Raw genomic sequence first — 15439 nt, forward strand, 5'->3', positions numbered from 1 at the left:
CTGGCCTGGGGATTCACTTGCAGCCAAAAGACAGGCTCTCTCCTCCCCATGGAGTAGCCACGGGCTACAGGATTACAGCCTGAGCAATGGAGACAGGAAAGTGTTCTAATAAGACCAGACTCCTTGAAAAGCCCCTGAAATAAGAGCAAAGGAAGCAAAGAGAAAGTGCTCACCAAGTTTGCACTGAAGCTCTGAGTCCAGATGAAAAGACCCACACCCCACATTGGAGGCCAAATGGTGAGGTTATTGAGTGGGGTGGGGAGGGTTCCAGAGCTGACAGCCAAGAAAGAATTCTTGAAGATGTCTTGGTGAAAAAAAAAAAAAAAAAGATTTTATTAAAACATGAGGACAGGATCCATGGGCAGAAAAAGCTGCATTGAAGTTGGGAAGAGTGACTGGTTATATACTAGGATGTTGGGGGAAGTAAAGTCAAAAGGGAAGAAGGCCTCCAGAAGGAGTCTGACATGCTAAAGAGGACTCCTAATCTACCCTAGGACTTGCTATTGTCAAGCTTAGGTTGTTTTATCTCTAGTAAGGCATTTATATTAGGAATGGTAGGGGGTCCTGGGGAAATGTTGTATCCTGTATGTGCCTCAATTATTTGTCACTGGACTGCAGGGTATCAGGAAATTTAATCTTACCTGCCATTTCCTTCTTGCCTTTCTTCCTGCATCTCCATGGTGGGGAGGGTGTTAATAGGGGCTCCAGGAATCTGAGTCTATAGGCTTCTGGAGGCTAGACTATTGATAAGATTGTCTTTTGCTTCTAACTTACTAAGATGTTTGTAAACTGATGGAGACTCATGTCCTGCATGACTGGGATCTCTATCAGTTAACCATGTGTTTTCTTTCCTTTCCTTTGTTCTTGGGCAGCCAGAGGAATGTCACACATATCCCACCTGAGAGTGGGGGCTGGGGGGTTCTAGCTTGTACATAATGCTCCCTATTCACCCAGAGTCAACTTATCTCCAGGTCCACGCCCAAAGCCCATGTGAGGGGAGCTGGTTCCCCTCCAGCAGGTGACAGAGCCAATGAGGTTTCTGGGAGTGTCATTTGAAGCCTGTCAGCCCTATGGTCAGCATCACGTCAGGCATTCCATCACCTCTGGTCCTCGAGGTGACATCTAGGAGATACTGCCCTGGGGGCTGGGTCCCTTCACTGCCTCCCATGGACAACCAAGCCCCCATGAGGAAACTGCCCCTCCCCCTCCAGGACAGTGTTAGGATCAGCCATGACAGGAGCTTACTTCTAGGGGTCCAGTCCTAGCTCTGGGCTCCACAGTCAAGACTATGGCCAGAGATGGCAGAAGGTATCAGTGATCTCTCAAGGATGAGGCTGAGTCCTTGCACTCACTGTGACCCAAAGTACCCAGTGTCCAGAGCAGCAGGGTAGAGAGCCCTCCTTGGTTCCTGAGCCCCCCACCCCATTTCACACCGTGCAGATGCATGTTCCCATTGTCCCCCACCAGGAAGGAACAGAGACTGTAGCCTCAGAGCTCTGCTATGGCAAGCTGTCCAATTTGTGGCTGCATGCCTAGCTTGGGGTTTCAGTTCATTGGGCCCACAAGAGAGGCCAAGTCCCTTAGGGCCAGCTGAGGTCTGGGTTCACCCTGCCAATGGGTTGTGGAGGAGGGAAGGGGCTGATTCATGGTGGGAATGATGGGGCTCTGGAATGGTGGGGATTCAAAGCTCACAGCCATGAAAGAATTCTTGAGGAATCTTTGGTTCAGAAAAGGTGATTTTATTAAAGCACGGGGACAGGACTCTTGGGCAGAAAGAGCTACACTGGGGTTGTGAAGAGTGACTGGTTATAATCCATGGGGTTGGGGGACATAAAGTCAAGAGGAAGTTTCTAAAGGGATTTTCATATGCTCAACTAGACTCCTACATTACTGGAGACCTGGATGTTGTCAAGCTAAGGTTGTTTTGCTTTCTAGCAAAGCATTAACATTCAGACATTCCTGGAGAAATGTTGTACTCTGTGTGTGCCTCAAGTGTTTGTCAAAATGGGCTGCAGGTCACAATGAAATTTAATTCCATCTCCCATTTTCTTCTTGCCATTGTTCCCCATATGACTATGGAGGGAGGGCGATATTTGGACTCCAGGAAATGGAGTGTAGTTTTCTGGAGATTAGGCTCTTGGTAAGATTCCCCTTTTCTCCTAATTTACTAGGACATAGGTAAACTGATGGAGGACTGTGTTCTCTATCACTTAGCCATTTGATTTCTTTCCTTTCCTTTGTTCTTGGGTGTCCAGGAGTGCCTGAGGAATGTCACACAGATCCCACTTGGGGGGAGGAGAGCATGCTAGCATGTGTTTTCCCCTCAGCTTGCCTTATGTTCCCTCATCAGGAACATTCCCCAGTAGGCCTTCGGTGGTAGGGGGAGGGGAAGGATTTTTCACCCTGTGCCACGGCCTAGGGTGGGTCCCTGGGAGGGCCAGGATCTGGGCTCCATGAGCAGCACAGGGTACACTCTGTCCTTCCCTACCAGGAATGTCCCTTTGGGTTGCCTCCCTTTCCCTGTCCCTTTGGAGAAGCACAAAGCAGCTTGGGCTCTGTTGGTTTGAGGCATTCTCTGCTTTCATCAGGTGCAGGATGGGGGTCCCACCACACTTACCCCACCCTGCACTTGGGCCCCAGAGAGAGGCTCCTGGAGGTCAGAGATGACAGCTGGTCCAGATCAGAGACCCTTGTCCTCACACAGTGCTAACCAGGGAGAAGAGAGTGTGGAGGGAGTCAGTGTCCTTGCCAGAGATGTGGAGATATGGGGAATGCATCCTCCAGCCTCCTGGACCTTTCTGCCCCTCATCTTGCATAATCCTGACCTGAGGGAAAGGGCAGAGAGCTTGCCATGATCCTCAGCACGAGTTGCTGGCAATTGCCTCACCTTTTCAGGATTTGGCAAAGGATAAGTCGCTCCACCCTGGGGTGAGCCATTGGACACAGAGACCATAAATAGCATCCCCCCAGAAGGCTCCTCACTCATTTCCTCTTTCAGGGAAACTGAAAGTGGTGCCTGCCTCCTTGGCCCTGAAGTCATGGCCTTAGGTATCCTGTGGCTGGGCCTTGCCCTGCTGGGTGCTCTGCAGACCCATGCCCAGGATTCCACCCCAAACCTGATCCCAGCCCCGCCTCTGCTCTTGGTCCCTGTGGAGCCTGACTTCCAGAATGAGCAGGTAAGTGACCTGGAGGTGCAGCTGCAGGGAGGTCCCAAGATGAGTGTCAACAGAGGGGAGGAGAGACAGGATGGGCTCAGGCTTTAGCTCAGTCTGCTGTCTGGTGCCCTGATGGAAGGCACACCCCGTGCCTCCATCGACACCCAACCTTGCTGACAAGAGGGTCAGCTGAGCAGACTCCCCTAGTTCACACTCTCTTCCATAATCCCTGCAGTCCATGCAAGGTGGGAACATCTTCAGGCCCTCTACATGATGAGGAAACTGAGGCTCAGGAATGCCAGCTGGCCACTTGTCAAGTGTTACTCTGTCCTTGACACACTGAGGGCTCCGGCCTGGCCTAATGGGCTCCAGCTCCTGCCAGGCTCCTCAGCCCAGCCTGTGTGGCCAGCTGGGTCCCAGCAGCCCAGTTAGAGGGGCTTCTGGTTGAGGCCCAGGCTGCCTAGAGGTGCCTGCAGGAATGGAGCAGGAGGGCCCCCTGGGGCTGCTCCTGGCTCTGCCTATCATCAGCCCCCATTGTAGTTCCAGGGGAAATGGTACTTCTTAGGATTGGCAGGGAACGGATTCAATAAAGAAAAGCACAGGAGGATGAAGATGTACATTGCCAACTACGAGCTGAACGAAGACAACAGCTACAATGTCACCTCTACTGTGGCCTGGTGAGAGCCACCAGCTAGTAGGGGAGCATGTAGGGCCTAGAGGGCTGCCCTGGGAGTCCAAGAGGCATACTGAAGACATAGCCAAGGGGTGACCAAAGGTGAAAGATGATCATTCATCCTACCGCTGGGTACTGGTTCCCTGTATTTATTCCTTCTTTCATTTACTAAATCAACATTTCTTGGTCATTTCAGCACAGACACAAAACAGTACTGCGGTTGGACAAAAGCGATCATCAGTGACAAGACAAAGAGAGCTCGGGGTGTCCTAGAATGGGAGGAGGGTCGGTGGATCCAGCCTGGAATCCCACCTTGAGCTTTGTCCAGGGCTTCCAGGGAGGTGGTCTGTGGGCTGGACCTTGAGAAACCAAATTGCATCAGGAGACCTGGGACATTTATGGCAGGGCTGCTGGACTGAGTCAGAGAGAGCCACTTCTTCAAGAAATAGCAAGCCATCTCATGGCTGCCCTGAACAGGAGTTGATGAGCAGTCTGGTGGGGGGCCGGTGGGTGGCCACCCTGGTAGGAGCCTCAGGTACTGGTGAAGAGCAGGTGTGGCTGTAGCAGAGAGTGGAATGATGGTGTGCAGCCCAGGAGGCTTATCAGTCATAGGAGAGAAATGACCAGAGCATGGGCAGATTAGGACCTAGAGAGGGGAGCCAAGGATTACCCAGCTCCCCTGGGTTTCTGGCTCTGGCACTTGGGGATGGGGCTAGAGCATCGGTCATGGAAGGAACAGAAGAAAGGCAAGTGTGGGGAGATTGGCTCTGGGGTGCCAGGGGACCAGATGGGATGCAGGTGAAAGGTCAGGTTTAGCCCAACAGCTAAGGGAGTCTTTGGCATCCAGCAGACTAGAGCCTCAGTGGTGATTCCCCCCAGGAGAGGTTACAGTGGGTGCCTGCAAGATAAGTATAGGGAACAGGGGCACCAGGTATCTCAGTTGTTTAAGCATCCAACTTTGTCTCTGGTCATGATCTCAGGGTTTGTGGGTTTGAGCCCTGGGTCGGGTTCTGTGCTGACAGCTCAGAGCCTGGACGCTGCTTTGGATTCTGTGTCTTCCTCCCTCCCTGTCCCTCCCCATCTCTTGCTCTGTCTCTCTCTTTCTCAAAAATTAATGTATATCTAAAAAAAGTTTTAAAAAAGGGGGACCAATTCCTCAGGTGGGGGAAGACAGTAGAGAGGGAAGGCCACCAAGGGGAAATAGCCCAGAAGAAGGAAGGACAGCAAGTGCTGGGGAGAGAGTCTGAGCAGGTCAGGTGACTCAGGGCAGAGTTGGCAGGGAAAGGCAGGGATGGGCTCAGTGGGGAAGAGCCAGGCCAATTCCAGGGGTGGGGTGCATATCTCCTGCTGTGGCAGGGTGGGCTGTCACCCTCTTTCCCACCCATCTCTTGCTTCCACAGGAACCAGACCTGTCATCCCTCGACCAAAATTTTCCTCCCAAATTTGCATCTAGGCCAATTCAACCTGGGCAACATTGAGCGTGAGTCCTGAGTGGGGTGTGCATCTCAGGGGCCCCGGACCTCCCTGCCCCTCCACATAGATGCCAAACAGTGGAGTCCGAGGAGGAATCAATAGCTCCCTCTGCCTGGCCAGGGCATGCTGATCCCTTACCATCCACCATGCAGGTTACACTGGAATCCAGAACTACACTTCAAAAGTGGTGACCACAGACTACAACCAGTTTGCCATACTGTACTTCAAGAAAGTTCACGACAACCAGGAGTACATCAAGGTCATCCTCTTTGGTGGGTCTTACACCTGGTGCGACCCGGTTCTTATTCATGCTGCGGGAGAAGAGGCCCATCGCATCCAGTCCCCAGGTCCCCTTCACTCTGAGCCCCAGGGAGGCGGGAGAGAGGTCTTTCCACAGAACCCCTCATGGAGAAGGGGTCTGAGTCTTTGTTCACGCATTTGACAATCATTATGGAGCTTTCACCAGCCACTAACCAGCCATCTTGGCCACAGGGAGGACCAAGGAGGTGCCTTCTGTACCGAAGGCAATCTTCATCAGCTTCATCAAATCCCTGGGCCTCACCGATGACCACATCATCTTCCCTATCCCCAATGGTAATCACCAGCTGGGCAGAGGAGAAAGGCACATGGGGACTGTCCAGGCCTGATGTTTCCTCACTAGGGAAGGGGGGAGAGGAGGGACCCAGGCCCCTGCTGTAGTCACTGGAGCCCCAGGAGCCACTTCAGGTTCCAGAAGATGCTGCCACACCCAGGGTTCTGGTTCCCAAGTATTCCTCCTTCACAAGAGCTCAGGCCTGCCCACATGAGAATTGCAGGCCTGGGGCCAAGTTAACTCATTCTCCTGACCTGGCCACATCCCCCTCCACCCAGGCCAGTTTTTCCTGGGTCACCTCCCCCTTTGCCCTGGGGCTGGCTCACTACTGACTCGGGAGGCACCCTTGTCTTCAGGCAGCCTGGCCTGCGCAATTGCCTCCCCAAGGCTGAGGGTCTGTCAGGACTCAGCAGGCAAACAGGCAGAAGGCTTGGTGCCCAAACAGGAGTGTGGCTGGGCCTCACCTGCCTCCTTTGGAGAATGGGTGTCACCCAGGTCTGCTTGTCCTCAGGCCTCTCCTCCAGTCCCTGCCCCATCATCCAGCCCTCTGCTGTACCATCTATGAAAGGAGCCCCAGAGCTTCTGTGGCTAGACTAGGCTGAGGCCCAGCGCAGCCCAGAGGCAGTGCAGGGGCCCTGGAGGTCAGGGACCCCACAAACACATCCTTGCCCATGCTGACCACTCTGTCCCCCACAGATGAGTGCATGGATAAGTAAGCAAGTGTGCGGTAAGTATGGCTGCAGAGGAGGCTGATTGGAACCATGGTGCAACTGGAGCGGGGTCCCAGGTCTTCCTTTGTCCAAACTGCCCAGCACTGCTGTCCTCTTTATTCCCCTGACTCCCTCTCAGGTGCCCTTTGGCTTTCTCTCCACCCCATGCCCTCCCACCGGCCTGTATCCAGGGCACCGCCCAGCTGTCCCCACCAGCCTGGACACCATTGAGAGAGCCAGGGGACCCTCTAACTGCACAGCCCACCAGCTGCTCCCCAGGCTTCCCAGCTGACAGAACCCTTTCTTGGTTGCTAAATAAACACATGTCCCCCAGTTCCCATTCTGTGGTCCTTGACTTCTGTGCCTTCTAAGAGAAAAGAGCAAAAGGCAGGCTCCTATTAGCATCACTCCCAGGAACTCTGGTCCCCTGGAAGGGATGAAGGCCACAAAAGCAGAGTCCAGTCTGACTGAACACTCCTAGCTGAACATTCCCAACTCCAGGCCCAGCCCCACACCAGCAGCTGCCCTCACTTGCCTTTGCCTCCTAGCACACTGACGGGCCACATTTCACATCTTACACCATGTCAGCCACCTGCAGCAGGTCCAATGGCGGTGTCCCAGCCAGAAGGCCAAGAAAGAATTCTTGAAGACGTCTTTGATGTAAAAATGTAATTTAAAAAAATTTTTTTTTTCAACGTTTATTTATTTTTGGGACAGAGAGAGACAGAGCATGAACGGGGGAGGGGCAGAGAGAGAGGGAGACACAGAATCGGAAACAGGCTCCAGGCTCTGAGCCATCAGCCCAGATCCTGACGCGGGGCTCGAACTCACGGACCGCGAGATCGTGACCTGGCTGAAGTCGGACGCTTAACCGACTGCGCCACCCAGGCGCCCCTGTAAAAATGTAATTTTATTAAAGCACAAGGACAGGACCCATGGACAGAAAGAGCTGGACTTGAGTTGTGAAGAGTGACTGTTTATACACTATGGCTTTGGAGGAGGCAAATTCAAGGGAAAATTTTAAAGAGATTTTCATATGCTAAAGAAGATTTACAGAGTACTGGAGGTCTAGCTATAGTCAAGCTAAAGTATTTTTCCCTCTAGCAAAGCATTAACATTAACACAGTGGGGAGTTCCTGGTGAAATGTTCTTCTCTGCCAGCCTCAATTAGCTGCAGGGTATCTGATAATTTAATGTTCCCTGCCATTTCCTTCTTGTCTTTCTTCCCCATATTACTATGAGGGGTGATGTGGGGGCTCCAGGAAACTGAGTCTATAGGTTTCTGGAAATTAGGCTATTGATAAGATTGCCTTTTTCTTCTAATTTACTAAGATATTTGTAAACTGATGGAGACTCATGTCCTGCATGACTGGGATCTCTATCAGTTAACCATTTGTTTTCTTTCCTTTGTTCTTGGGCAGCCAGGAGTGTCTGAGGAATGTCACACACAACTCACCTGGGGTGAGGGGAGGGGTAATACTAGCTTGTACTTGGCCCTCAGCTTGCCTTATTCTCCCTCATCATATCACCCCTAAACCATTTTGACCCTTACATCTTTAAGGTTGTTGAAGGTGGAAGTCCCATCTTCTGTAGCTATTTCTTGCTCAGTAGGGGCATAGGATGTCCCTATCCATGAGTCAATATTGATCAGTTGGGGAACATATGGAAGAGCTACAGAGGAAGAGGCAGCTGCATCCAAGGTGGACAATGAGTATTAACCTCCTTTAGTAGAAAGGATCATCCGTTGGATTGAAGTTATTGTAGTGATGGAGTCTTGTCATGACCCAGAGAGACAAGGGAGAAACAGCAAAACGTAATTAGAATAACAAGAAAGAATTGTCCAAATAAAAGTCCTTTGTAATTGATGAAAATCCTCAAGTCCAGGAGTTTAACCAATCATTAAAAGAAAGGGAGGGATTGTTTTAGGCACCAATTTGAGTATTCTGGTCAGTTAGAAATCCAGAAATATGTTGTGATAATCTAGAATGTATATTGATGAAGTTTTGGGGTGGTGGTGGGTTGTCCAGAGCTGACCTCCAAGAAAGAATTCCTGAAGATGTCTTTGGTGCAAAAAGGTGATTTTATTAAAGCACAGGGACAGGACCCAGGGGCAGGAAGAGCTGCACTGGGGCTGTGATGGGTAACTGATTATATACCCTCAGGATGGAGGGTGTCATGGATAGAATAAGTCTCTAAGGTATTTTCGAAGCAAGGTTTCCAAGACCTTAAAGGGCTTCCTGTTGCTAGAGAAACACCACTTATTACCATTGAATAAAACTTCAGTCATGAGACCCTTCAGATGCATATCAGGGACATAAACTTGGAGTATGATTTCTAGCATATACCTTGGGGCAGTTGAGATAAAGGAAATAGACTTACAGGATCCTGGAGGTTGGGATAATGTTGGGCTAAGGTTCTCTTTGCCCCCAGCAAAGTGTTATTAATGAGACAGCTGAGCTCCTAAGGGAGGTCACTGCTGGTTTCAAGGACTTGCCAACAGGCTGTAGGCAGTAAGAGGATTTAATTTTTCATTTGCCTAAATTTCCTACATCACCATGGCAAGCACTTAAATGCCTTTCCTTTGTTCTTGGGTAGCCAGGAGTGTTCGTTCGAGGATTACCACACATATTCCACCTAGGGGAGGGGGGATATGCCAACCTGTTTTGCCCTCAGTTTGCTACATGATCTGTCATCATATCTCCCCCAAAACAATTTTGACCTTTATATCTTAAAGGTTGTTGAAGGAAGAAGGTCTCATCTTCCTTAGTTTCTTCCTGCTGAGTAGAGGCATAGAGTAGTCCCTACCTATGGGTCAATATTGGTCCCTTAGGGAACATACAGGGCAGTAAGGTGAGGCAGCTGAATCCAAGATGGACAACGTGTATGAACCACCTTGAGTAGAAAGCATCATGTGTTGACTTGAAGTAATTGCAGTGATAGAGTCTTGGCACCAGGCAGAGAGACTTGGGGGGAAAAATAGCAAAACATAAGTAGAATAACAAGAAAGATTAGCTCAAATGAAAAAGTCCTTTGGTAGCTAACAAAAATCCTCCAGTCCAAGAGTTTAGCCCATCACTAAAGGAAAGAGAGGAATTGTTTCATGTGTCAGTTTGAGTATTCATGTCAGTTAAAATCCTGAAAATTTTTTGTTATAGTCTGGAATGTATATATACCATTTCGTTCTTATGAGAGTTTAAGTTCCCCTTGTGCAGCACTTAAAACATCTGAGGCCATTCTGTTTTGTATAAGTGTTTTATGCATTTGGGTTATTTTGGTATTTAGAAATATAATGTTACTTTGAGAGTCATTTAAGGCCTTAACTGTGTAACAGGTGGTGTATTAGTTTTGTTTAGTAAGCCAGCAGGTAATTAAAAAGAGGTACTTTCATAGAAAAAAGAAAAATACAGGTTAATGGTGAGAGCAGATAACAAACCCAGTGTCTCCTAGTACTGCCATGAGATTTTTTTAGACGTTAGGCTGGTGAGAACAGGGAGCAGGAATCAAACTGGTCTTTCTGGTTTGTAACTCAAATGTCTGTGTGATCATTTTGAGTGGCTCATTGTTATAAGGAATTGTTAGTAGAAATTGGGAAAAGAAGATGAAAAAAAAAAAAAAGGTACAACCATCCTAAGAGAAGTTGGAGGTCTTCCACAAGTTCACAGGAATAAGAAGGCACATTAGTTTGCTCATTGAATTCCTGGGAAGGGGGTACAGGTTTTATTTTAGATACAGAAGCTCATGAAGTGTTCCCCTCTAACTTTATTGCAGTGGGAGTACATAATATGACCCAGTAGGAGCCCTTCCATTTTGGAGTTAAATTCCCTGCTGTATTAGACTTTCAACCCTTTAATAAACCAGGTGTTTTGGGTTTATATGGGGTGGGTTTCTAGTAACTGTCAGATCAGGTGTAGGAAGGATATATTTTGCATATTTATTTAGAAATTCATGAATTAACTGAGCCTCAAATGAATGATTGAATAAAGCAATATATTTTATCTGTTGATAGGTCTACAGTGAGAAAAGACTTTTCATATACAATTGGGGGAGTCCACCCCACTTTCCAGTTGCTCAAATGCTTGTATGCCCAATGGGTCCTGTTACTATTCCCACAGAATAAGAAGCAAAAAGGTTGTCCATACCTGTGCTATTATGATAATTTTTCTGAAGTTTACCTCACATTGTCCAGTTAGGCAAACAACATTTAAAGACAATCAGAATTTAACATTTGTAACAGTGAGTTACTGAAACAGTTTCTTTCTCTCTAAACACCCTCATTTCCAGAGATAGCCAGATCAAGACTAATTTGCTTGTAAAACAAGTCCAGTTTTCATAAACTTGCCCTAATTGTTTACATAAGCTCAGCTAAAATAGTGATTGATCATATAGATCTTCTTTAATTTGCTTTCCTGTAACTTTTTATAAAGAATCTACATTGAATTTTCAGTAGCCCCTCCAGGCCAGAAGCCAAGCCAAATACTTGGCATCAAACATGCCTGCAATACCTGCAGATTTGGGCAAATTCCCCTCGACAAGGTCCCCAAGATATCCTGAGGTCCCTGCACCTGCCCAGAAGTGACATTCTTTACTCACCTGGTAAGGCTGCTGGGAACTCTGTAAGCAAGGCATCAGGTCAACATTTCCAAGGGGCTTTATTGGCTCCATGTTTCATAAAGTCAACCTTAGTTCCCTAAAGCCATATGGTCATATTGGGGTCTATGCATTTCTCTCAAATAGGACATTCCAGTCAAAGCCGTAGTAAAATAAATAGTATTTTCAATTTTACAAGGAGAATAGATTCTCACTGAACTTACACAGGTAAGTATGATGACTGTGGAAGTATACTCACTGAGACTTTTTGAATTTCAGAGGGTTCATTCAGGTAGAGAGAAAAGTTAGATGTTTCAATTTATTTACAGAGGGATATTTTATCACATTTCTGTACATTATAAATATCTTAAGAGAAAGTTTCCTTAATATGGAAGAGCGAACATTAGAGAGCCAGCAATGTTTCCCACAAGAGTCACCAAAACTATAACCTTTCTCAGTTCATTTAGTCCCATATTACTAACTGTTGTTCAGTTCAAATGCAGCTTTTTATTTCTGGAAATTCTTGCCTGTTTTAGTTTTAGGATTTTAAAGCTGTCAAATGCCTGAATTTGTCCTAAATGCCCTTTTTATAAATCCTCTTGAAGAGGAAACACGTTTTGAAAGAGAATAAATGCAATAATTATAAGTGACAAAACTCACAAACGACATGGTTGACAATCTGATGAGAGTTCGTTATGATACAATTGATAGGGAAATTCAGTTATTTCTGTGATACACAACACTTTGATAATCAGAATGTGAAGTGACAACTTTATTACAAAAACATATTAAACTTTAGGGATTGCACATATCTTTGAACAGTTACAACATTTACCCAAGCAATATAAAGTAAGGTTTACCATTCTTTAACAGGGTTTCCACTTACAATACCTAATAAAAAGCCCTCGTCAGTCACAAAGACTTTCTTTACAATTTAATTCCTGGGAAGTTTGTTAAACCTTAGAAAGTTATAGAGCACATCCGAAATGGGATTCAGATCATTACAAATCTTAACGCTTTAAAATATTTATTTAACCAAGATGGCAATAAGAGATTCCAAAGGCAAATATGTAGGGTTATACAGATGTTAGAAAAACTTAGCTCCTTTAACAGAAGTTTTAACTAAGCGATCAATGACCTGATAAAGACGAAACCTAAAGCTGTGGTTTCCCGGCAGACAAAACAGAAAACAATCTTTGTATATTATTATTATTATTATTATTATTATTTATCAAGATCCGAACCATCAAAAAACTTTGTCTTTTGAACAGAGAGAAATGCAGAATTTCAACCTTATACCAGTGTACTTTTAAAAATCCACTCATTGCAACTTAGTCTGTCCTAACTACACGTAAAATTCCTTTCCAAAGAATTCCTTCACGAACCTTCTACAACTTTCCTTTGCATTCAAATTTTCTCCCAAGCCCTTTTTCTCCAAACCAGTCTCATTTAGGACAGAATTACTTTCTCTTACTAAAACAAAAAATACATTTCCATTCCTTCTATCTTTTTAACACATTCCTACTTTTTTACATATAGAGTGACTTTCCTTATTTCTATCAGTCTTAATTATGTTTAGCAGAATTTTGACTCTTAGAAACCTTACTCTCCAGCTGAGACTAAGGAGGACCCAATTCTAAACTGTTACACCAGAATCCTTTAGATGGCAAATTCATGAATCAATTAAGCACAAAGCACGTTTTCCAAGACCCAAATATTACTACTTTCTCTGCATTAAGAAGTCAAAAGCACAAATCTATGTTCAGTAATCAATGCTTTAGCACTCCATTCTATTTGGAAAAGACCTAGATATCCAACAAATTCAATCCCATTTACTCAAGTCTCAGATTACCAAAGACTTTGCAAGCTCTCTTAACAATTATCCATGAAAACTTTGAGATATGCAAAATTAACCATTATTTTAAGTCATCTTGTTGCTAACAAATTGCAACAGACATGAGCTTATTTGATCTTTAGGAAACCTTGGTAGAATAAAGTTTTATATTTGATGCTGGTAACTCTAAATACATATCTATCTTAGTTAAACCAACAAACTTAAATAAGCTTAAACGTCGAATACGTTCCACCTGCGTTCACTTAAAAGACCATCAATTTGTTCCCCATTGTCACATTTTACCTGGGACAGCAGTGGGGGAATCTAAAGTGGGTGATCCAAAGGGGTGCTCATCGCTCCTTGACATCGCAGGTGGGAGGATGGTATAGAAGCCAGTTATGTAGGTCACACAGAGGGTGATGCAGAAACAGGAGGAGGGAGAAGGGAAGGCAGAAGAGGCGAAATGCCAGAGGCAGAGAGAGAGGATTTCTGGTTCTAAACTTTGTCAGCTGGGAAAGAGGAGACACCATGTTTGTTTGTTTGTTTGTTTTCCATCAAAGTGGAAATAGGGAGTCTATGTCAGGCTAGAGAAGACAAGGGATTTCCCTGAAACAAAGGGCGTTTGGGCAGCTGCTTGGGAATATTCTTTAAAGTACCTGTCTCAAGGTAGACTACCCACAGTTGGCTCCAATTATAGCCAATAACTCAGGAAATGAATGAGGGAGAGACTCCCACATCTATTAGGAGGAGGAACAGAGAGAAAGGGTCAGCATCCCCTTTGTCAGGGAGGGCCTTTGCTTCCACTAGCACCTGAGTTCCATCAGGAGGAGGCCTGTTAGGACATCCACTATGCCCGGAGGGAGTTTACTAGCCAAACATATTTGGGCAAGTGCATTCTGCAAGAGGCCTTTTGGTCCAGGTCCTGACTTAGATCTGTGAAGGCCTGGACCTAGGGTACCTCTGTGCATTGATTCTGTTTCCTGCAGAAGACCCCTAACTTCTAGATCCTACTAAGGCCATACACAGTTACATGACATCAGCCCTTTCCTAAATTTTGCAATCCAATTTGTTTCCCGTGGGTTAAAAAGGCATCCCAAGGGAGAGTCCTTGGGTACTGAGGAGAAGCTCCTGTCCTACTCCTAAAGACAGAAAAGTAGAGATGGTCCATTACCACGAAAATCCAACCCCCCCCCCCCCATCTCCACTCCCAGGTGGCATCACCCATGCAGGATGTATCAGAGGTTTCTGAGGTGTCAAACTGAGCTGAGGCATACCTTGAACCAAATTGCTATGATCACCAACCATTAAGAGCTTCTGTAGGAGGGATGGTGGTGTCCCCCCAACTTTCCCATTGCATCCTAGGCTACAAATAGGTGTCAGCAGATGGACCTTGCTGAGAAGGCTGCAGAAACCACCATTTTTAACCCATGGAAATAACTGGAAAGGTTTTACAAGGGGGAATTGCCCAATTTTGTTACTTTAATAGTAGTTAGTAGAGGACATTGAAAACAGTGAAGACAGAAACCCATCATGATCTCAGTGACATTCCAACACTTCACAGCCAACGTCCTAGGAAATGGTCTTTGCAGCCAACGTCCTAGGAAATGGTTCCCAGTTGAGTTTATATTCAAACAGGTACTGGTTTTGCGGGCTTGCAGGGGAGGGCCCACAGCCAGAAGCAGCTAGGCCAAGGATGTGGATGGGATACTTTAGACCAATGAGGAGGAAACCTCACACAGGGGTCTTAAGATTTGCATCTGTGCTAGTCACTTAGGTGGCTGTCCCATGCCCAACACAGATGACCATGTATAAGGACAGGAATAAAGAGAGGGCACAAGTTTCTGGGCCTTTTTACCATTCTGGCCTGGGGATTCACTTGCAGCCAAAAGACAGGCTCTTACCTCCCCATAGAGTAGCCACGGGCTACAGGATTACAGCCTGAGCAATGGAGACAGGAAAGTGTTCTAATAAGACCAGACTCCTTGAAAAGCCCCTGAAATAAGAGCAAAGGAAGCAAAGAGAAAGTGCTCACCAAGTTTGCACTGAAGCTCTGAGTCCAGTTGAAAAGACCCACACCCCACATTGGAGGCCAAATGGTGAGGTTATTGAGTGGGGTGGGGAGGGTTCCAGAGCTGACAGCCAAGAAAGAATTCTTGAAGATGTCTTGGTGAAAAATGAAAAAAGATTTTATTAAAACATGGGGACAGGACCCATGGGCAGAAAAAAGCTGCATTGAAGTTGGGAAGAGTGACTGGTTATATACTAGGATGTTGGGGAAAGTAAAGTCAAAAAGGAAGAAGGCCTCCAGAAGGAGTCTGACGTGCTAAAGAGGACTCCTAATCTACCCTAGGACTTGCTATTGTCAAGCTTAGGTTGTTTTACCTCTAGTAAGGCATTTATATTAGGAATGGTAGG

The 15439-nt window shown here is 46.5% G+C and overlaps 3 protein-coding genes across 4 annotated transcripts in view; all 3 read left to right on the plus strand.

The window, feature by feature from the left end:
* Positions 1–6941, plus strand: part of LOC122474812 (neutrophil gelatinase-associated lipocalin-like) — a 73074-nt gene extending 66133 nt beyond the window's left edge. Inside the window, exon 7 of the mRNA XM_043565976.1 lies at positions 6795–6941. The gene's annotated coding sequence lies outside the window, so the exon portion shown is untranslated. The remainder of the gene's footprint in view (positions 1–6794) is intronic.
* Positions 1–15439, plus strand: part of LOC122474813 (neutrophil gelatinase-associated lipocalin-like) — a 101446-nt gene that overhangs the window by 52579 nt on the left and 33428 nt on the right. The gene's annotated exons all lie outside the window — the stretch shown is intronic.
* Positions 3004–6941, plus strand: LOC122474817 (neutrophil gelatinase-associated lipocalin-like). The gene is made up of 7 exons (XM_043565987.1): positions 3004–3176; positions 3696–3832; positions 5229–5308; positions 5454–5573; positions 5794–5895; positions 6590–6620; positions 6743–6941. The coding sequence occupies exons 1-6, from the start codon at positions 3039–3041 to the stop codon at positions 6607–6609; spliced, it is 597 nt and encodes a 198-aa protein (XP_043421922.1). The 5' UTR covers positions 3004–3038; the 3' UTR covers positions 6610–6620; positions 6743–6941.

The sequence above is a fragment of the Prionailurus bengalensis genome, chromosome D4 (genome assembly GCF_016509475.1).
Source record: "Prionailurus bengalensis isolate Pbe53 chromosome D4, Fcat_Pben_1.1_paternal_pri, whole genome shotgun sequence".
In the NCBI taxonomy this organism is placed as follows: Eukaryota; Metazoa; Chordata; class Mammalia; order Carnivora; family Felidae; genus Prionailurus; species Prionailurus bengalensis.

Excerpts from the sequence above, each read along its gene's own strand:
- LOC122474817 (XM_043565987.1), top strand. The coding sequence starts at position 3,039 with ATGGCCTTAGGTATCCTGTGGCTGGGCCTTGCCCTGCTGGGTGCTCTG. Across the intron at positions 3,833-5,228 it reads GTCACCTCTACTGTGGCCTG|GAACCAGACCTGTCATCCCT; the intron begins GTGAGAGCCACC and ends TTGCTTCCACAG. Across the intron at positions 5,309-5,453 it reads CAACCTGGGCAACATTGAGC|GTTACACTGGAATCCAGAAC; the intron begins GTGAGTCCTGAG and ends TCCACCATGCAG.